The sequence below is a fragment of the Heterodontus francisci genome, chromosome 18 (genome assembly GCF_036365525.1).
Source record: "Heterodontus francisci isolate sHetFra1 chromosome 18, sHetFra1.hap1, whole genome shotgun sequence".
Lineage (NCBI taxonomy): Eukaryota > Metazoa > Chordata > Chondrichthyes > Heterodontiformes > Heterodontidae > Heterodontus > Heterodontus francisci.
In genome coordinates, this window is record NC_090388.1 from 24308641 (window position 1) to 24331910 (window position 23270).

The 23270-nt window shown below is 41.3% G+C and overlaps 1 protein-coding gene across 1 annotated transcript in view; it reads left to right on the forward strand.

Annotated features, from left to right (window-relative positions):
- LOC137379822 (thyrotropin-releasing hormone-degrading ectoenzyme-like) overlaps window positions 1-22463 on the forward strand; it is a 112636-nt gene extending 90173 nt beyond the window's left edge. Inside the window, exons 17-20 of the mRNA XM_068051197.1 lie at window positions 15881-16048; window positions 16152-16292; window positions 16436-16517; window positions 21719-22463. Of these exons, the coding sequence (XP_067907298.1) occupies window positions 15881-16048; window positions 16152-16292; window positions 16436-16517; window positions 21719-21862 (535 nt within the window). The 3' untranslated portion in view covers window positions 21863-22463. The remainder of the gene's footprint in view (window positions 1-15880; window positions 16049-16151; window positions 16293-16435; window positions 16518-21718) is intronic.
- The last annotated feature ends 807 nt before the right edge of the window (window positions 22464-23270 follow it).

Sequence of the window (23270 nt, forward strand, 5' to 3'; positions counted from 1 at the left end):
GGCAATAAATGCTGGCCTAGCCAGTAATACCCACATCCCACAAATGAATAATAAAAAAAAAATAATGACTTTCTGGGTCTTTTTCAATGAATATTTCCAGAGACTTAATTCTACTGAACAATCAAAATCTGAAGTGAATACCGCTCTTGTGGCATATAATTTAAGTGTGGTTTCTAGTTGATTCAATTCCCAATCCACTGTTTGAACTTTGTGCACAAAACGCAAAATGAAACACTTCTGTTATTCAAATGCATGCATATGTGTGCATATTTAATTAGGTGTTAGCTTAAATAGCATTCTCTCAATATAATACAAGGAACCAAATGCTGTTGGCTGCTTCAGTCTAATTTCCTGTAGTCCCTGTCACAAGTTTTGTTGTACTGCTGAAACTTGAATATACCCATTTGTCTCCTTGTTTCTCCCTCTTCCAGATTCCTTCACCTTCAACAAACCCTCCTCCCCCCCCCTCACACCCCCCACCAACCCCACCCCCCCCACCAAACCAACCTTTATACTGCACTACAACACATTTCTTGAATGGCAAGGCAGGAAACATGTTGCTATGCTTTCTTTTGATAATGACACTGTAAGCTGGATTGTTAAAGTTTCGTGAGAATTTATTTATGCCCTGTACAATTTTATCTCGGGTGCTCTATTTGGCATCTCCCTTGCATGGCCTTGATGATATTCCAAACTCCTTCTGTAGGGCATTGCAGGAATGTACCACTTTGCAGGACATGTTCATTATTACCCAAGAACTGCAGTGAAGAATGCAGCTTTTTTTGTGACAGGATAGGCCCTATTGGGATATAAACCTAGCCTGAACTGTGGGCGCCTTAAGGTGTTCCACTATGTTAAACATGCAAATAAATCAAAGTTGATGTTATATGACCACCACTAGTAACTTGTATTTCTATAGCACCTTTAATGTTTTTTAAAAAAGCTCTCCAAGGTGTTTTACAGAGGAGAAATGGATGCCAAGTAGTAGTGCAAGAGGTAGGAGAGATGATCCAAAGTGTGGCTAAAAATATAACTGTTGAGGAGGATTTTAAATACAGGGACAGTGTCATGGTCCTGTAGTTTTTTTTTGGAATATTCGGTTTGTCTTTAAGTTTGCAGAGGATCAGTATTGCTTTAAGAGCCGACAAGCCCTAGGAGTTATAGGAAGGTGCATTTTTGTTACCTTACAAACAGCCATTTGGAGACTACGATTCAAAGGGTGCATTCTCGTTACCATAGAAACAGTCACTGGGAGTGAGTCTCATGCAATACATTTGTTACAATTCCGTTTTGAACTGGCTTTTAGTTGAAGACAGTTTGTTCTAACAGAACACACAGAGAAAGGACACAGCTGTAATGGCAGCACCTGGAAAAAGAGCTGTCAACCATTTAAACTGAAGGAAGAGGATTTTAGTCTGTTTAATTATTATCTCTCAAAATTCTAAAAAAAAGTCAAGCCAAAACAGAGATCTCTGGTAATTTAAACTGAAGGATGGGATGTTAGACTGTGACAATCTTTTATCCCTCAAAAACTCGAATTTCAGATTGATTCTGTTGAAAGTGTTGACAAGTCATTAATTGTTGAAATTCGCTGGAGAAGGAAAGCAACATTCTGTGAGGACTTCAAAGCAACATTCTGTGGGGACTTCAAGCAATATTGGACTGTAAATTTGCAAGGACTCTTTTTTCTATTTTAAATGTTGTTTATATCTTCATAGTGTTTAAGAATTTAGTTCTTCTAATTAATGAGTTAATTTGTTGATTTAAAGACACCTGGTTTGGTTAGCCTCATTCCGGGGTTAATAGATGGTACAATTTGGCTGGGTCTTTATTTAATTTGGAAAGTTTTAAATGATATGTTAGCCGATCTGTGGAGCAACAGGATTAAATTAACAGTGCTTTGGTCCCACCACAATCAGAATCGTATATTTTGGTTGGGGGCTTTGACAGGAGCGGTTGGTCATAACAACAGAAATAGCGAAATGCAGAGTTATAGAGAAGGGAGTGGCTAAAAACTCTCCCATGGCAATTGAACAAGGTGATATAGAGGAGGGCAAAATTCGAAGACTGAAGGAAAAAGGCTTGTATGTAGAGCTAGAGGAGGCTGCAGAGGTGTGGTAGGGTGAGGCTGTGGAGGGATTTGGAATTTGAAGCATCGGGGTGCTTGGAGAGCAGGGCGGGATGCAAGTGGGGGCGTCTTGGTTGGGTTAGAATTTGTGGAGGTTGGACTTCAGGAGGAGCATGTTCAATGTGTAAAGTCTGGAGATGACAAAAGTGTTGATAAGGTTTCAGTGAGAGTGAGGTGATGGTGGAGCAGCCTTCCAAAGAGGCTTTGTATTATAAATATGATCAAGTAAAGATAGAACTCATCTTTAATCAATGGCCAGGTTATTCCAAAGTGCATCACAGCTGGTGAATTATTTTTGAAGTACAGCCACTGTTAGGCAGGCAGGGAGCTTGTTTTTGGTGGACTGAGTACATTTACAAATTAATTTGGTTTATATCGGTGACATACTCTGCTTCAAATACTTCTTGTAAATTATTGAGAAGTAACGCAATCAAAAAGTTGACAGCTGAGAAATCAGTAGATTTCTTTGGCATTAACTCTATATTTATATTGAAAGATATTAGCTAAAACTAAACTAAACTTTGCAGAAATAAAGCTGGTGTCTTGACTTGGTCCTTCACTGAGAATGATCGTGACTCCACAAAGAAGTATCAGTTTTGAAAACTTGATGACTATTGAACACATGCTGGAAATTCCTTTTGAAAATTTAAAATTGACAGTTACACTCAGTTTTCTTTCGGAACTATGGCAGAGGGTTTCTACATATATATTTGTATGGCTGGGGAAGCAGTTATAGTTCGATGTCGAGCTTAACAGTCCTTTCAACTTCAGCTGATGCAGTGCGAATGGTTGTGATGCCACCAGGAATGGATGTCTCAGGGCAAGAGTTCAATATTTGGGCGATGGTCTGACTCGGATGGTCACAGTCACAATTTGAGCTGGTCCTCATGTTTCACTTTGGAGCAAATCGCCATAGCTTCCCTGGCCCATCCTCAAGTGGTTGAAGGTTGTCCAGATTTTTCATGGGAGGTTGAAACCTGGGACTTCACCACTCAGTTCAATTACCAGGTTGCGGTTGGCGATGTTTGCAGTCAACCAGGAGGCGCACCATTGAGAGGTGGGGCTGCTGTTGGCTTGTAGGGTGTGGAGCGTGTTCCAGTAGGGGCTGCAAAATTTCAGGCGAGTGTGTGGGGTTTTTTGAGGTCTGTATCAATGGGAGTGAATTGTTAGTTGTCGGCCGGTGTTGTTCTTTGAGGAGAATGTTTTCCTTGTGGACACTTGGAGGTTCAATGTGTGCTAGCGCAGGAAGCCATTCGAACTGTGTTTATCTCAACGTTCCAGAAATAATCCTCATGAATTCCCAGAGGTGGATACCGACCACATTTGAGTGGCGGCTCCTGAGCCAGGTTGAGCAGCAGTACTCAGCTGTTGGGTAGACCAGGGCAAGTGAAGCAGTGCATGGTGTGTTGGTTCTGCTGGCCCTGGTGGCACCCGCCAGTTTTCTTATGAGATTCACTCTTGCCTTGACCTTGGCTCCGGTGTTCTGGAGGTGTTAGCGGTAGGTCAATGTATAGTCAAAAGTGATGCAAGGTTGTTTGGCGTTCGGTAATGGGTGAGTGGTTGACTGCAGAACTGGACGTGAAATTCTTCCCTGGTGTCATGTGTACAAGAAGTGTGACAATGAAAAAATCCAGACTAAAACTGAAGAGTTAAAAAAAATTGACTTAACCTTTTTTAAAAAATGGATAATGTTGCTAAACATGGCCACTGAAGGTAAACGACTTGGCCTTTGTATATTCAAATACCTTTTGAACTGGCAGGGGTCAATTACACCCATTCTGAAACATTCCTGAATGAATGGGTTCTTCTGAAACAAAGAAGGTGTGAAGTAGCCATATCCTAAGCCATTGTTGGTCACCACAGGGAGGGAGATCCACATCTCCCAACAGAGACAAAGGTGTAAAATCATTTTTAACCTTAAAGGTAGCTCCCTGAAGAGAGAGAGGAGAGACACCCAGAAAGAAGCCTCACCAAGAAACTTGTTTCCAGCTAAGGACCTGGAAGAAGCCAGAAGGGTATCTTTACTTATGCAGCAGTGAATTAGAAGTGATCCGCTGCCTTCAACTGAACTTTCAACCAAGATAGAAACCTATAAAAACCTCAGGCCTGCAACCAGCGAGAACTTAGCTTCCAAGAGAATTCAACCCTGAAACCTACCCAACTTAAAACAACTTACCCCTTTTGTGTGTGTTTGTGTTTGTGTGTGTGTGTGTGAGTGGATGTGGTTGCAAAAATTTCAGGATAAGGCATATTGATCAAGAAATAATTGATCAGTTTTAACCCTACAAGAAAACCTATTGCTGTCTGCTTATTTGACAGATAAAACACCAAGGGGTTAAACCCTAATAACAAAAAAAACACTTGTTGCAGTCAGGCGGGAGTTGAACTGTGGGAATCACCCACACCCCTCATCATGTGTCCGTAACAGGCCTTCAAGTTGTTTGGGTGGAACGTGGAAATGACGGTCTTGGCGCCTTTGGTCAGAGTTTTCATTTTCTGAAGTAGAGTTCCAGAGAACATAGATCTTCAGTGAGTGTTTTCTCAATGTCCTGAAGTTCTTTAGCCTGGAAAGCCAGGGCCAAATCGTCAGCATATATGAATAGCCCTGACTTTGTGGGAGGGAGGATATATATATTATATATATATATATATATATATATAACATATATAGAAGAGGGCCAGTGCGAGAATTGTTCCCTGTGGGAGCTCGTTGTTGGTTATGGGTGAGCGGCTGATATGATCTCCAAGGTGCACACGGAATTGTCGGTTGCTGATCATGGAGTTTTCACCCAGCAGATGATTTTGGAGAGTTTCAGCAGCATGCCTGTATGCTATACTGTATCACAGGCACAGAATAAGCCAACAAAGATGGTTCCTTTCTTCAGGCATTTCTGAAAACCGGCCTCAATATGTGAGGTCAGTGTCAGGACCTGCTCGGAGTAGTTGCGGCCTGTGCGTAACCCTGCCTGTTGGGGGGTGGGGGGGAGGGCGCATCACTGATTCCATGACTGAACACAGTCTGTTTAATAGGAGGTGTTCCAGGACCTTATATGTTATTGAGAGCAGGGTGATGGGGCTGTAGCTGTGTGGATCATCGAGTGGTTTCCCTGGCTTGGCAATGGCCACTATCTTAGATTGGCACCAATGTATGGAATGGTACCTGTGCTATGGAGGTTGCTAAACAGCTTTGCTAGCCACTTCCATCCCTGTGATCTGATGTTCTTCAGGAATTCTGGATAAATTCCATCGACTCCTGCTGTTTTGCCTGGCTTGGTAGCTACAGGCTGCTATGCGTAAGGGCTTGAGAAGTCTGTCTGCTCTGGAACAGTCTTGAGAGACTGTATCAGGGTTGCTTTTACCATCCGCATATCTTTCCTGCTGACTGTTGTCTTTGAGTTTATTAGGAGTTGTGAAGTGACTGCATCGGCATTGACCCTGGGCCGTTGGTGCGGTTCTTGCTCGGCTGCTCCCTGGCAGCACAGGAGTTTCCATGCATTTTGGCTTGAATGTGTGAAGTCAATGTTCTCTGCTGTTTCTCGCCATTTTATGAGGCATCCTTTATCAAGGGACTTGAGAAGCACTGTTGCCATGTCAGGGTCCTCATTTTCCCTGTATTCTTCCAGGGCCCAAAAAGGGATGAAGGTTTTTCTGAAGCTCCGGGGAACAAATTTGGTGGCTGCCAGTTTGAGAAGTCGAGTAAAGTGGTTGTAGTTTTCAGGGAGTGGTGGAATCCAGTTAATGGTGGTTTCTATCTGTCTGCTGTAGTCATTCCAGTTACCCTTCTGGGGATTCCAGCGTGGCTTTGAATTTTTGGATGGTCACTTGAGGCAGATGTGGATGAGGCTTGGGCGATGTTGGGACTGGGGGAAGATGGGCAGCACTCGTCAGGAGCACATCATGGGTCATATAGCAAAGATAAGGTGAGTAGTGCTGCTTCCATCTGGCGGAAAGGAAATTGCCAGGCTGCTTTGCATCGTACAAAAGTTTCAAGTCATACACAGAGGCCCAGTATGACAGTTGTTCTCCCGCAGTGTTGTTGTTGGGGTACCCCCACATGTGATGTTGGCTGTTGAAGTTACTAGTGTAGATGGTTGGGTGTGCTGCAGGCTGTATTATAATGTTGGGTCAAAGGTCATTTGGGGGCTTGTAAACAGTTGTGATGATGAGCTTACCTACTTTGATGTAGATGGAGGAGGGTTCATCTGATTTTCGGTCTTCTGTGTCTTTGGTGAGGTTTTCCTTGATGTAGGTGACTGGGCTGTATGTCTTGTTATCCCTGCTTGTAATGAGTTGGTACCCTGGAGGTACGAGTTGCAGTGGTCGGTGATGTGGGTTTCTTGCAGGGTGACTATATCCACGTTCCTGCCAGTGAGGTCTTTTGTGAGTAGCTCACTTTTTGCCCACGATAGGTCTTCAACATTGAGCTGGTATATTCTTGTTGCTGGTCCTATTTCTTGGCTTTGTTGTCCCTGAGAGAATCCATTTTCCAGCAGGTCTTTACTGCTTAGACCGGGAGGCTGGTGACCAGACTTCGGTCGTCTTCTTGACAGCATTAGTTTTCAGGTTTTTAAATTAGAAAACTTACTTTAACAGGAAGACCTCATGAAGGTTGCTGTCTCTTCCCTTTCACCCCACCCCTTCCTCGGCTTGCATCTACAAACTGGTACTTAAGCATCATAAATACTCAAACCAAACATAATTTTTTGTAAAAAAAAAAATCAGAATAAAAAAACATTCTGGTGATAGAAAACAACATATTTGATTAATTATAATTAAGTTAGGACATAATTTAGTACTTGCCATACCATTTGACATAGACCATTGAAAATGCATTTGTACTACAGAGGAAAACAGTACAAACTGGGTCAATGTAACCATTTTTAAAATTACTGGTTGATGTTTGTTATAAATACTTTTGTCCTGGCAATAATTTTTTCTTCTAAATATTGCGTGATCACTGAGATGTGGCATGGGATAATTGTAAAAATCTGGCCGTGATATCTTGCCAATTGCCTGCACAATGCACAAAGAGTTCCTGCATATTTAAAGAAAACTTCATTTTGGAATGGGAATTGTTTCCAAAAGTAATTGAATACTATTAGAGATGATTGCTGTAATTTTATATATATATTATATATATATATGTTTTATATATATCAATATATCAATCAAGGCCTTCAAAAGAGAATTGGACAATTATCAGAAGAGAAAAAATTTATAGGGCTACAGGGGAAGGTCAGGGAGTGGGACTTGGTGAGTTGCTCTTGCAGAGAGCCAGCACAGTCAGGATGGGCTGAATGGCCTCCTTCTGTGCTCCAGACATTCTATGATTCTATGACATGGCTATGTAGGTAATATATGGCTGTGCAACCAAGACAGCGCGGTTTGTCCTCTAGCAGTGCAAATTGGAAATTCAGATATGTGCTGCCTATGAAGTTTCCACCATTAAAATAAATGGTCAAGAAATTGTGGGCAGTATGTGCCCGTATTTCTGATCTGTGGTGCCAATGGGCGAGGTTTCTCAATTGACAGAATGGACCTCTAATAAAATTAACCCCATTACATATAAGCACGTTTAGAAATCAACATTTTCACATTTTGACCGAAGAATTTGAGAGTCGCACTGAATATTGTATTTGCTGCTCATACTGGGTTTCCGTCTAATTTATTTTCATTCAGTTGTCCTCTTGTGCTCCTGTCAGCTATTCAATCCTTTTCAACAGAGCATTACTCTGGATATGGAAAATCATTCAGAGATAACCCTCTGGGTAGGATATTTACAGGCTGGCTTTTGGCACTGTTCTAATTGAATCAACAAAGAAGCGGCTCACTATTGGACTTTTATCTTTATTTTATTATTTCTCTAACTCTAATGTGGGGAGTATATTGCCCATGTATTACCATCTGTATCACTTCGGTCAGTGAGCTCAGGTTTCTGCAGTTAGTATCCACCTCAGATTTAATCTCAGCTGTGATTTACTTGATCTCATCGGGACAGTGGTCGGAACATTGTAGTTGGCCTTGGACTAGGATGAGGAAAATCAGCCAATGAATATGGATTGATATCTAACGTCCCTTGCTGGAAGTGCACGAGTGAATATTGGATAAATAACACTGTGTTGGGCTATGATGCACCCCTGCTATCAAATAACTGTCAATGTTCACATGCATGAATATTGGCCTGTTTGCGCAAGGAGTCAATACTGTCAAGAGAGGAAAGTAGGAGGGATTTTAAAAAAATATGCTATTAACCAAAACCCATCAAAAAGTATAATTAAGGATAAAAGACTTTTATAAGCTGCCATCTTTAACACAGACCTAACAACAGGTTTGGATTCTCTCTTTGGCCTCCTTATCTCGAGAGACAATGGATACGCGCCTGGAGGTAGTCAGTGGTGTGTGGAGCAGCGCCTGGAGTGGCTATAAAGGCCAATTCTAGAGTGACAGGCTCTTCCACAGGTGCTGCAGAAAAATTTGATTGTCGGGGCTGTTACACAGTTGGCTCTCCCCTTGCGCTTCTGTCTTTTTTCCTGCCAACTGCTAAGTCTCTTCGACTCGCCACACTTTAGCCCTGTCTTTATGGCTGCCCGCCAGCTCTGGCGAACGCTGGCAACTGACTCCCACGACTTGTGATCAATGTCACAGGACGTCATGTCGCGTTTGCAGACGTCTTTAAAGCAGAGACATGGACGGCCGGTGGGTCTGATACCAGTGGCGAGCTCGCTGTACAATGTGTCTTTGGGGATCCTGCCATCTTCCATGCGGCTCACATGGCCAAGCCATCTCAAGCGTCGCTGACTCAGTAGTGTGTATAAGCTGGGGATGTTGGCCGCCTCGAGGACTTCTGTGTTGGAGATACGGTCCTGCCACCTGATGCCAAGTTTGGATTAATAATAGGATATATCCCCAAATGGCTTGTTACTACCTGAGAGCTGTAAGTTGAGCAGTGATATTCCTGTGCAATCTGTTAGACCAATAATGACTAAGTTTGGAGGGCTGGTTAAGTATTGTGTTGTTAGAGCTTCAGACTAAAATATTCACTGTGCCAATAATTATCATGTTGGAAAACATTAGGAATGAATTAATGGTTAAGCAAATAAACATTTAAATATACTATTTCACAAAAATATGGCAGACCAAGCTTCTGATGAATTTTTCAGTGTCAAGCACTGACAGTTGCTCTGAACACGTCACTCTTTTGATTCCTAATTTCTGAGCTGTAATAAGTAATGTCTTTTCCTGAAGATTGTGGAAGTAGCCATGAGCATATTTTTATGAATGTTCATTTTTGGATTTCAGGTATCAAAGCAAACTCTTGATCAATTTTCTAATCCTCAGGAAACATCTTAGGTCTAGAGCTCGCTACATTAAGTATGGTATAATACAGATGTCCCTTAAGGTTTAACTCCCTCTGCATGGCAGAAACCAGGTGGTACAGGAGTAGAAATCAGAGCGATAAACTTATTGCTGGGTTTCCACCCCACTGTCATCTTCCCTCTGCTGGTTTAATAAATTAATAAGGTGCCTGTCTGAATCAGGCGAGAGCTTCTAGGTTACATTTAAGTTGAAATTCTTGATATGTAGATAAGGCCTCAAAGCCATTTCTATGGCCTACTGAGCGGAGCGACCGCAAGAGACATTTCATCAAGTAGAACCTGTCGGCCAAGAAGCAGTGAACTCCTCAATAGGAGGTGAAAAAAATATTTTGCGTGTCATGAGGAGCAGGATGGCTCCACCAAGTCTTCCTGTAATCATGGCCATATGTTGCTGCTGGCTTGGCAATCTGCGGGCTGTACTAAAGGCCTGCTCGGATCTGCCCAAAAAAAAAACCTGACCTGAGCCGCACAGAACCACATCCGACCTGACACCGACCCAGCCCGAATCCTTCCATTTTTCCTGTGCCCGACCTGACCATCAGTTAATTTACCTTCCGTTTTTCACTTTCTTGCTGATCTGCACAAGCTTAAAATAACTGTAACAAAACCACCTTTCTAGTCCAAAAATTAAATTAACAGTGGCACCACTTACCTGTGATAGACCGTGTCTGACCCCGCCCGACCCGAGCCTGAATGCCGGACCCGGAAGTGCGACCCAAACCTGACACATGTTGTCGGGTCCCGTCGGATTCGGGTCAGGTAGCAGGCCTTTAGGCTGTACAATATTGTACCGACTTGAATCCAGAAAACTGCATCAGGACACCCAGTTCTATTCAAATGAGGCCCCTTAAATGATCTGGACCTCCCGATACACACCCCGGGTGGTCAGCCCACATATTCTGTCAACCATCCACCCAAATGATAAAATATCCCCTTTTAAATGAATTTTTAGTTATGGAATAATTGTGAAGTACTTGTGTGAAAACGTTTCAGCGAAAATAAACTTCCTAGTGTGATGACTAGTTGCAGCACGTGGAACATTTCGATAGTTACCTGGCAATAAGTTTTTACATTTGCTGCTCATTCATGAACGCTGCATGCTCCAATGTTCAGCATCATAACCTACTCCTAGCAACAAGACGTCCAATCAGGTGCTTCTTATAAATTTGAATAATTTTAACTAATTTAAAATGCACAGGGGTGAAGCAGTTGATGAGAAGTAGGATGTGTAGTGATAAATTGCAGGATTAGTAATCTAGTGAATATGTATTCAAATTCCACTGTGGCAGTTTGAGAATTTGAGTTCAGTTTTTTTTTAAAAAGGCAGGCATCAGTAAAAGTGATAAAAGTTGCATTGCCATAATAAGTAACGTGTTCACTGGTGTCCTTTAGGGAAGGGAAGCTGCAGTCTTTATCCAGTCTGACCAATGTGTGACTCCAGTCCCACACCAATGCAGCTGACACTTAACTGCCCTTTGACGTGGCCGAGCAAGCCACTCAGTTGTATCAAATCGCTACAAATGCAGTGGTCGAAGAAGGCGGTCTGCCACCACCTTCTCAGAACTACTAGGGAGGGGCAATAAATACTGGCCGCACCAGCACTGAGCACATCCCAAGAATGTATTGAAAATATATGCTGATGAATGTGAATTATCACATTGCTGAGGTAAAGGAGGGAAAGTGGAAACATAAAATGGAGACAACCATATATTTGTGAAGCTGAATTGTATTGTATATACCCATCAAAGAATCAACCAAACATAAAGCTTTTTTGGTACAAAGTCTGCTCGATCAATCACAGAAATATGGCATGAATTCTTGGACCATGGTAGCAAATTAAATCAGTAATATTTCAGTGGGTTGCGACAAATACAACAATGATCTCCAAGGGTATCAGATGAAAACTGAATATAATAAATAATAATCCACATCAAAACAAAGAAGCTACAAAACCCCCCAAAATTGTTGGTACAAAATGATGGTTGGAAAACATTTCAATCTACTTTTAGAACAACCTGGTAAGTGTAAAATAAAATTAACTTGAAAGTAAGGCTCATAACATTTTTAAACCTGCTTGTTAATAGCAGTTTGTAAAGTTATAAAATCATATGAAGGAAGACCTGTGTTTTTACCCATCTGTTAAATTGTGTAAATGGATGTGTGTCACTCTGCCATCTGCATTAATCTGTCTTCATTTCCAGTGTGTGTTCAGTCCAAAGTATTTTCTGGAACAATGGGCTGAATTTTACCCTCAACAGATGGGAGCCATCCACCGACTGAAAAGTCGGTGCGAACCCGCCTCCACCGGGCCTGGGGATCTGGACCACATTTTGCAGTCCCCAGGCCTTTAATTAGTCTGAGGCGGGACTTCCACCTCATTGAGGCAGGAAGTACTGCCTAAAGGAGCTGCCAGCAATCAGCGGGCCGGCAGCTCTTAGTCCCAGCAGCGCCACCGAGAGCGGTGGCCACTGCTGGGACTGCGACCCAACTTTGAGAACAAGAGGAAGGACGGCCCCGGCAAAATGTAAGGTTTTGGGGCCTCGCCGGAGGTGAATGGTCGGACCCCGGTGAGGTACGGGTGGTCGATTGGGAGGATAGGGGGAGTGTTGGGTGTTGGTGGTGGTTGGGGCATTGGGGGTGGCCTTTCGTCAGGCACAGGGTGCCTGATCATGAGGGCCACCCACACCCACCACCCCCCCACCCCCAGGCCGACAGGAAGCTGCCTGCTTTTCTCAGGCGGCTTTTCTCAAACCTGGGCTGCCCGATTGGCCAAGGGTAAAATCCCCGTGGCGGCGGGCGGAGGCCCTTAAGTGGCCATTAATTGGCCACTTCAGGGCCTTGTTTGGCCTTGGGCAGGCGGATTTTCGCTGCCGCCTCCCCATGTAAAATAGCGGCGGAGGTGGGAGCAGGTCGGGAAGGGCCCCTCGAGCCTCCCACTCCATTTTATGCCCCCGCCCCGCCACCAACCCGCTCTTTGTTGGGGGGGGGGATGCAGGGGCGGCATAAAATTCCGGCCAGTGTCTTCATAGATGAACCATCTTTACTGAAGCAATGATCATTTTGGAGGAGGACAGTGATGAAAGAAGACAAGGCACTGAGAATCAAAAAAGCCACTGAAAAGATGCCATGGTGTTTGGTGATTGGGCCTTGTACTATGCTGAAGAGTGGTGGAATGACCATACTCCTATTCAAAGCTCCATCAAGCTCTTCTGCAGGGCTTCAGGGACCCAGCATTCGGTTCTTAAGCTAACATTGCTCATGGAAGATCCTTCGACTGATGGTGGCTACCAAGCTTTTGTAGGACTATCAATAAATCAGTGAAAAGAACAGAACATGGATTGGATTAAAATATGTTATAATACCATATTCTTTTTCATTTGTCACTTCATTGTTACACACATTGTTCAGTGAATAGAACTACAATGCTTATTGCAGCACATTTTTATTCTTTCATTCATGGGATGTGGGCATTGCTGGCAAGGCCAGCATTTGTTGCCCATCATTAATTTCCCTTGACAACTGAGTGGCTTGCTAGGTCATTTCAGATGGCAGTTAAGAGTCAACCACATTGCTGTGGGTCTGGAATCACATGTAGACCAGACCAGGTAAAGACAGCAGATTTCCTTCTCAAAAGGACATTACTGAACCAGATGTTTTTTTTAAAACAACAATCAATGATAATTTCATAACACCATTACTGAGACTAGCTTTCAATTCCAGATTTTTAAATTAATTAATTCATTGAATTTAAGTTCACCAGCTGCTGTGGTGGGATTTGAACCCATGTCCCTAGGGCATTAGCCTGGGCCACTGGATCACTAGTTCAGTGACATTACCACTATGCCACCATCTCCCCCTGCACAAGAGTCTTTTAAAATAAATTCTACCATTTACAAATGTTCCATTTAGTTGTAGTGATGGCAACTGCACTGGAATGTACATTGGTTTTAGCGAAGAAATGAAAATTAACTTTACCTGATTTATTTATTTAATCTTTAAAGTTTATCTCACTTTTACGTACAGTGGTTTCATTCCTTGCCATGCTAGTGTTCTGTCTCATTTCAGAGGTAGAGTTGAATTCTGTCTATCATCAGTAATAAAGGCTGGTCTAAGGGTGTATAGAGCACTGGTAGAATACAACATTTTTCATTTGGAGCATGTCATATGATGTTAATTAATTATATCCAACCCCTGCTCCCCAATAATGGGCTGAATTGCTGTGTTAGGTAAATTTGTATCAAATATTCACTATGTTAAACCTACATCAGAATACACAAGTTAGCATTAATGCCAACCTACGTCACTTTAGCATTATTTACTGCATGATAATAATGTAACACGAAACATAACAAGAATCTTCAAACCATCAAAAGGTATTCATAAATATTATCAGAGCATTTACCTGTGTTGTGTTAAAGAGTTAGCAATTCAGGGCTATTCAGCAGATCATTACAAATGCAGTATATTGAAAACTTATCAGTTATGCATATACGATAGATTGCACCTTCAACAGTCAGATGTTAGGACTGTCCTTTTAACTCACCACTAAGGAGATTGTTAAATGCAGTTCTCCTTGTTGTACATGCATAGCCATTTCTTTATGTAAAGGAACATTCATCGCCATTAGTGTGCATCAGGGAGCCTTTACTAATCGCACCTTGAAAGTATAAAATCTCCTGCGACTCAGTGTCTTGTCAGTTTACTATCTTTCCACTTCAGATAACATACAACAGCAACAAATTTATTTAGCACCTTTAACACAAAACATCCAAAGATGCTTCACAGGAGCAATATAAGACAATATATGGCACTGAGCAACATAAGGAGATGTTAGGGCAGGTGACCAAAAGCTTGGTCAAAGCGGTAGATTTTAAGGAGCATCTTAAAGTAGAAAAGAGAGGAAGAGAGGCAGAGTGGTTTAGGGAGGGAATTCCAGATCTTAGGACTTCGGCAGCTGAAGGCATGGCCACTAATTGTGGAACAATTAAAATCAGGGATGCTCAAGAGGCCAGAATTAGATGAGTGCAGATATTTCAGAGGGTTGTGGGGCTGGAAGAAATTTCAGAGATAGAGAGAAAGGATGAGAAATTTAAATTTGAGGTGCCACTTGACTGGGAGCCAGCGTAGGTCAGCGAGCACAGGGGTAATGGTGAACAGGACTTGGTGCGAGTAAGGACATGGGCAGCAAAGTTTTGAGTGACCTCCAGTTTACAGAGCGTAGAAAGTGTAAGGCCAGCTAGGAATATGTTAGAATAGTCAAGTCTAGAGGTGACAAAGTCATGAGAAGTATCCTACTCTTTTTATTTAGAGATACAGCACTGAAACAGGCCCTTCAGCCCACTGAGTTTGTGCCGACCATCAGCCACCCATTTATACTAATCCTACATTAATCCCATATTCCTACCCCATCCCCACCTTTCCTCAATTCCCCTACCACCTACCTATACTCGGGGCAATTTATAATGGCCAATTTACCTATCAACCTGCAAGTCTTTGGCTGTGGGAGGAAATCGGAGCACCCAACGAAAGCCCACGCGGTCACAGGGAGAACTTGCAAACTCCGCACAGGCAGTACCCAGAATTGAACCCGGGTCGCTAGAGCTGTGAGGCTGCGGTGCTAACCACTGCGCCACTGTGCCGCCCAACCACTGCGCCACTGTGCTGCCTCTTAGTTTTTAAAAAGCTGTGTGGATCCTCATCATTTCCGAATTAGAAAAATACTTTGCCAACATTTCTTGCCACGTAACATAAGATTGATTTTCTGATCTGGTATCATTTCTGGGGTGGGAGGACTTGAAGCTCCTGCTTTATCAATCATGCAGTTATAAAAGCCCATATTTTCAGGCAAAAATCAGAAACTAGAATAGTTAAGAACTGTAAATATTTTGACGAAAGGAAAACTGTTTAAAGAGCTTAATTTAGACCCAAATTAAAGCCTGCTGTTTCTTCCACCAGTTATTCCATTTATAACACATTTACTGGCATCAATACACCCTGCATAATTAGTAATAGCCAGTTCCATAAAGTGACTGAAACATGGAATGCAGAAAACCACTTCAAGCAAGAAGTAAATAAGAATTCTTTTTTAAGCTTCAATTTTTTTAATGTTGTGTATTGTACAGAATAATCTTCAAATCATGAGTTCAAGCAGTTATATAAAACATAAGGTTCACCTGGACTGTCATCAAGCTATTGAAATGCATTAGTATAAATTGTATGTTACTCATGACGCCCTATGCATGCATTATTAGTGCATAAACACAATATGCAAGCACAGCAATCTCCTCGTGACAGCCTGGTATCAGGAGCAATTGCTCAAGATATTATATTGAGCATGATACTGTCAAATCCTAACATTTTTACTGGTACATTTCAGAATACCACCAAATGTTAGAGACATTGTCTATTGCACTGGGATTTCCCTCATGGATGACAATGTGTGGGAATTTATCTGGAGCAAATACCAATCCTCAACTGCAGTTTCGGAGAAGAAAATTCTACTGGAGGCTTTGGCATGCAGCAAAAATACATTTTTGCTGAACAGGTTAATCAGCTATTAAATTGTGTTAAACTGGAAGTTCTTTTTTTTAATCTTTTTTAAAAATGAAAATATTTTAAGGACCTATATAACTGATTTTTCTTTTCAGGCTTCTTAATCTGTCACTAAACTCCCAATTGGTTCCTGATCAGAATACAATAGATGTTATAATTCATGTGGCTAAATATCCAAATGGACGAGATTTAGCCTGGAAATTTTTCCGGGATAAGTGGGCCATTTTTAATTCAAGGTAAACAAAGCACAATTATTCAATGGAATCATTCATTGGAACAGGCAAATATAATGTTGTTTTGAAAATGAAGCCAAAATAAAATGTCTGATTTAGGCAGGGAGCATATGTTATTAATTAAGCATTAGAATTTTTTTTTACAGATATGGCGAAGCTTTGTTTATGAACTCCAAACTCATCAAAGGTGTGACAGAGTTTCTGAGTACGGATGCTGAACTTAAGGAGGTAAATGGTTCCAGCACACATGAGAATTTTCTCTGTTAGAACTTGATTCACGTTATCTCTCTTAAGAATACAACATTCAAACAAAAGAACAAGCCCTTGCTGGAACAGCTCGTATCTAAAGCTCATGTTTTCACTATTCATATTGACCCCAAGCTCGAGCAAGAGATTGTCAGTATCCCATTTATTTTAGCATAATTGTTGTAATACACCAGAGGAGGTACATCTTTAAACAAAGAAGGAGGGGTTGAAATTAATTAAGGCCCTTTTGTGAGCCTCAAGTGGGTGCCACACACCCCAACTGCAAGGCCCCAGGCCAGTCTGAAATTGGACCTGGGGCCTCATTTATATTATTTGGATGAGCCAGCCACCTGTTGTACCTCCAAAAGCAGCTCAGCCATTTTAAGAAAATTAATATTAATGTAACTTAATGGAATATCAGGCTATTTTTTGTCATTGGTGGTGGCCCGAAGTTATGTCTCAGCAGAGGAGGAGGAGTGGTAATGAGGGGGGAGAGGGAAGAGTGCTGCTGAAAAGGGGCAATTGGGATATTATAGAAATGGGGAGTGGTCCTGCTTCACAGCAACAACTTTTTAAAAAAAGTATCCGTCCCTGAGGAATCCTTAGCGGAACAAACCCAGCACTGGCCCAGCTCATCTCAACTCAGTTCCTCAACACAGGTGCTGGTTCTTTCATTTGCATATGTAAAATGATTAATGTCTGTTTTGGGGAGTTGACAGGGACTCCTAAAATATGGCTTGACCCATTGTTAGGTTAGATTTCTTTCATGTGTATTTTGGGTGCAGAACATTGGGCCTCGAAACTGGTCCTTCTGCCCCCCTTTCCCCCCCCCCCCCACCATTAAATTGTTGCAACAAGATTCAATTTCTATCCTGTTGGGTTCTTTAAATAATTCCTAATTATGAATTTAACTTTCAAATGTGCAAGACTAAGGCAGATTCATAGAGAATTGTCAAGACCACATAATTACCACCAACAGTTTCAGGGTTAAATTAACTGATATTTTAGATTTTGTAAATAAACAATATTATCAAGGCTTCCTCTCAAATTTTAGCTTTCTCCAAGGCTTCACTTTGAGTATACAAGAAGGAATTGAGCGGTGTTGAGTGTATTCAGGACACTTTCTTAGAACAATATGTTGTGAAACCAACTAGGAAACAGGGGCTATTGTAGACCTGGTAATGTGTTATGAGACAGAATTAATTAATGATCTCATAGTAAAGGATTCTTTAGGGAAGAGTGATCATAACATGATGAATTTCACATTCAGTTTGAGGGTCTGAAACTAGTGGCTTAAACTTAAAGGCAATTACAAAGGTATGAATGCAAATTTGGCTAAAGCAGACTGTGAAAATAGGTTAAAAGGTAAGCAGTGGCAGACTTTTAAGGAGGTATTTCATAACTCTCAACAAAGATATATTCCATTGAGAAAGAAAGACTCTATGAGAAGGATGAACCATCCATGGCTAACTACCAAAGTTAAGGACGATCAAATTGAAAGGAAAGGCGCCCAATGTTGTGAAGATTATTGGTAGGCTAGAAGATGTGGAAAATTTTAGAACCCAGCAAAGGATGACTTAAGAAAGAGGGAGAAATTAGATTATGAGAGTAAACAAGCCAGAAATATAAAAACAGATAGTAAGAGCTTCTACAAGGAGACAAAAAGAGAGTAGCTAAAGAGCGAAAGCAACCACTGGTCCCTTAGAGAATGAAACTGGGGAATTAATAATGGGAAACAAGGAAATGGCAGATACTTTGAACAAGTATTTTGTACCTATCTTCATGGTAGAAGACACTAACAGCATCCAAGAACAGTAGAACATCAAGGGGCAAAAGGGAGGGGGAAACATGAAATAATCACTATCACTAGAGAAAAGGTACAAGGAAACCTAATGGGACTAAAGGCTGACAAGTCCCCTGAACCTGATGGCCTGCAGTCTAGGGTCTAAAAAGAAGTGGCTGCAGAGATAGTGGATGCATTGGTTGTAATCTTCCAAAATTCCTTAGATTATGGGAAGGTCGCAGCAGATTGGAAAACCACAAATTTAACACTCTATTCAAGAAAGGAGAGAGACAGAATTCAGGAGACTGTAGGCCAGTTAACCTAACATCTGTCATTGGGAAAATGCTGGAATCCATTATTAAGGAAATAGTAACAGGACATTTAGAAAATCATGTCATAATACAATCAAGCAGAGTCAACATGGATTTATGAAAGGGAAATCGTGTTTGACAAATTTATTAGAATTCTTTGAGGATGTAACAAGCAGGGTGGATAAAGGGAAACAGTAGATGCAGCTTATTTGGATTTCCAAAAGGCATTCGATAAGGTGGCACAAAATAAGGTTACTGCACAAGATAAAGGCTCATGGTGTTGGAAGTAAGATGTGAGCATGGATAGAGGATAGGCTAACAGAAAACAGAGAGGAGGGATAAATGGTTCACTTTCAGGTTGGCAAACTGTAACTAGTGGGGTGCCACAGGGACAAGTGCTGGGGCCTCAACTATTTACAATCTATATGAATGACATAGATGAAGGGACCGAGTGTATTGCAGCCAAATTTGCTGATGATACAAAGGTAAATGGAAAGCAGGTTGTGCGGAGGACCATAAAGAGTCTACAAAGAGATATTGATAGCTTGTGTGAGTAGGCAAAAAATTTGGCAGATGAAGTATAATGTGGGAAAATGTGAGGTTATCCACTTTGGTAGGAGGAATAGAAAAGCAGAATATTATTTAAATGGAAATAAACTACGGAATGCTGTGGCATCTGAATGTCCTCGTACCTGAATCACAAAACGTAAGCATGCAAATACAGCAAGTAATTAGGAAGGCAAATGGAAAGCTGGACTTTATTTCAAGGGGGATGGAGTATAAAAGTAGGGAAGTCTTGCTACCACTGTACAGGGTATAGGTGAGACCACACCTAGAGTACTGTGTATGGTTTAGGCCTCCTTATTTAAGGAGGGATATACGTGCTTTGGAGGCAGTACAGTGACCATTCACCAGGTTGATTCCTGGAATAAAGGAGTTGTCTTATGAGGAAAGTTTGAGCGGGTTGGGGTTTAGAAGATTGAGAGGTGATCCTATTGAAACATATAAGATTCTGAGTGTCTTGACATGGTAGATGCTGAGAGGATGTTTTCCCTTGTGGGGGTATCTAGAACTAGGGGGCACAGTTTCAGAATAAGAGCCTCCCATTTAGGACAGAGATGAGCAGGAATTTTTTCCCTCAGAGGATCATTAATCTTTCGAATTCACTACCCCAGAGAGCAGTGGAGGCTGTGTCATTGAATATGTTCAAGGCTGAGTTAGACAGATTTTTGATCTACAACGGGGTCATGGTTATGGGGGGCAGGCAGAAAAATGGAGTTGAGGCCGTGATCAGGTCAGCCAAGATCTTATTGAATGGCGGAACAGGCTTGAAGGGCCGAATGGCCTACTACGGCTCCTATTTCTTACATTTTCTGCTTGTATCATTATTATAGTTATATCAATGATTTGCCAAAGAGTTACATACTTAAACATTCCTTGGTATTGATTGTTTTGACTGTGAGAGGCATCATATTAGAGGTTGTGTATTCTGGGCAACTCTTAACCCCTTTGAGACCCTCTGAAATGTAAAGCCGAACTCCTGGTTGGTCAAAAATGCTGTAATGATTTATTGCAGATATTGTAGTGCAACACCTTTTAAGATCGCAGAATAAAATAGCAATAATCGCTTGCCAACAGCAGCGTCTTCAGAAATAAATAACTCCCACATTGTGAATAAAATCCTAGGGGTACCAGTTCAACATTTAACTAAACAGAAGGCAGCTATTGACTCATTGAAACATGGAAGTTATTGACTTATTTTCAGAATCAATCTAACAGCATTATACTGTTACGAAGCAGTACTACCACCAAAAAGCTGTGCAATTTTAAGATTTAACTAGTTTAAGAAGGATTTTTTAAATACATCTTGAATTATATAAGATTTCGAAATCATCTCAGACTGAGAACTTTGCAGTGCATTGCATTATATGTGTTTATTTAGACAAAGCACATGAGAACTCTTATGCTGTGATATTGTGTAACCAGTAAAAGGTCATCTGGTACACGGTGCGAAAAGTAATCTTTTTATCAACAGAAAATGAAGCACTTAACAAAACAACTGTAGCTTAGAAATTCTATGTGGAATATATGCAGTTATTTAGTATTTTGTTTACTTTAATCATAATCTACTGTTTGGTTTTGTTGATTTGTTCTTTCATGATAAATGTGACTACTCAAAATGCTTGTGATGTAAATTTGTTCAAATTGGAGCAAAGCTCCTTCAGAGTGATTAATGTAATTCAGATATTTCACGCATTTGATCTATTAATTGCTTCTTAGTCAATGGAACATAGCAGTTTGACAACATCCCAAACAGTTAAAACAAATTGAATTGGGAAGCAACTAAACCAGTTAATTGAAGTTGCCTTATTGTAGCAACAAAGTATTTCGAAATTGATGTTATAACAGAAAACAGTTGTTAGTTGAGATGTTGCAGCCTCAACTTCAGAAACCAAAGGGCGTTGTTTTCAACTGCCACCAGCTGATTGTCTCATCTGTGGATAATCAGCTAGGACATCTCGCCAGTCCCATTGATGCAATTCTCAAGTGGGCCTGTAAATGGGTGGCAGCAAGCCCACATATTTTGTAGAGGAGGAGTGCAGTCTACAGATACAAACTGAGGTCCCAGGTTCATTGCAGGTCACTGTTTGCAGTTTTCAGGTTCAGATAGACAGAGTGTGCCAGTCTAACCGTGGTCCTTAAAGGGATTGCTCAAGAAAGGGCTGCGGCAGGACCACCCATTCAGTGCCTGCAGCTCGCAACCTACATTCAAATGAGTCCAGAATCTGAAAATTGTGTGAGGCACCCAACATTAGCTTTGGGCAAATGGCAAGGCCTTTCCTGCCAGCTTAGCGCCTATTGTGGGTGGAGGTCTAAACCCCTAACCCTACCCCCTTATGTTTACAAGGCATCAGATCACAAATAAATACAGTTCAAATGAGCTTTCCGACGTAAAAACAAAATTACAGATAAAATTATCCAGACTTTTTATTTAATGTATCTGTCTGTAAAAGACACCATCACCAGCTTTTACAACAGCAAGCTTTTTATGATTCCAAGCTGCTTATAAAATGCTTTCAATTTTACAGCTGAAGGAGTTTATACAGAATCTCGGAGAGGGAACAGATGCTTCGTTTGCACAAGCCATTGAAATTGTGGAAGCAAATGTTCGATGGCATGGTCTCTTTGAAGCCGAGCTGTTCCAATGGCTCAGGAAATCCCTGAACAGTTAGTTTGTAACACTTCTAAATATTTATAGCATGAAGTACGTCGATGCATTTGTATTATTTAAAAATTCTCTAATTTGTGAGAAAGGGGAAAAAGAACCGCACTGCAGATTTTGCACTGGTTATTTTTCTGCAGATTACATCATTTCTCCTTGGAGGGGAGGATTAAAAGTGCATGTTATTAACAGTCAGTGGAGAAAGGTATGAATTGAGATGTATTTTATGCATGATTATTTTGTCCCTTCTGTATTCCAGCATGCTAGCTTTCAAAATTTTCAATTTTGTGTATTTGCAATGTTCTTGTAGCGAAAAATGGTAATATTATGCAAATGTTTTAAAGCACAATGACTGTTATGGACAATCAGTATGGAAAATTGGACACTGGAATTAATTTATGCAGCCTACAGAAATACAAACATGTGCTTAAAACCATGATAATTGGAGGTTAAACCCAATTTTTTTAAATAAAAAAGTACAATTTGAGAAGCATTCCACAGAACACTGACAAATAAAAAGAAAGTTTTAATTTAGCCCATTTATGTTATTAATGTGGATTTTCTAAATGAAAACCTATAGCATATGTATTTTAAACAGAAACATATGAAATTTTAAGCCTAATAAAATTTTGTACAGTAACCTAATACATTGCTGTCTAAGTTTTTTTAAGAAAAAACTTTTTTCACCCCACTGCCCTCCACACTGGTGTATGTTTTCACACAAACATATCTTCCTTCAGAACCTCTCCCAAATCACCATTACTTGTGTGTAAGCCTTGACAACGAGTTTAAACATATTTTTGAACCCATTATAGCTCAGACCAATCATATTCTTGCTCAATGTGAAGATCTGCAAACTTCCAGATGGCATTATTATTGGAATTTAAAAAAACCTGAAAATGCTGGAAATCTGAAGACAAAAACTAAGAGTCCCAAAAAAAATAGCAGGTCACTCAGGATCCAAAAGGGAATAAACAGGTTAACATTTCGGGTGTACAACTTCCATTAAAACAAGGCAGTGAAATTCCTCGCCAGCTGCCTTCCCCAAACCCAGGGATGCTGAAACAATTTGTGGCACCCTCCATCGTGGTTGAAATCAGCAAATACCAACAGGTAGCAACTCCTCATTTTATTGGGTGTAAAATGTGTGCAATGCTGGCAAACTTAGCAGTGAGACAACTCACTCCAAATCTGTGGCCAGAATTTTATAGTCCTCAAACATGCGAGCTGGTGGCGGGGTTGGGGGGATGGGGTGCGTAAAATTGAGTGGGAGGTGGGGGGCCGTTCCCTAGCCCCTCCCGTCCCCGCTGCAATTTTATGCGGCATGGCGGAGGCAAGAAACGGCCCGCCCGTCCCAGACCAATCAAGGCCCTTAAGTGGCCACTTAACTGGAACTTAAGGGCCTCCTCCCACCGCCG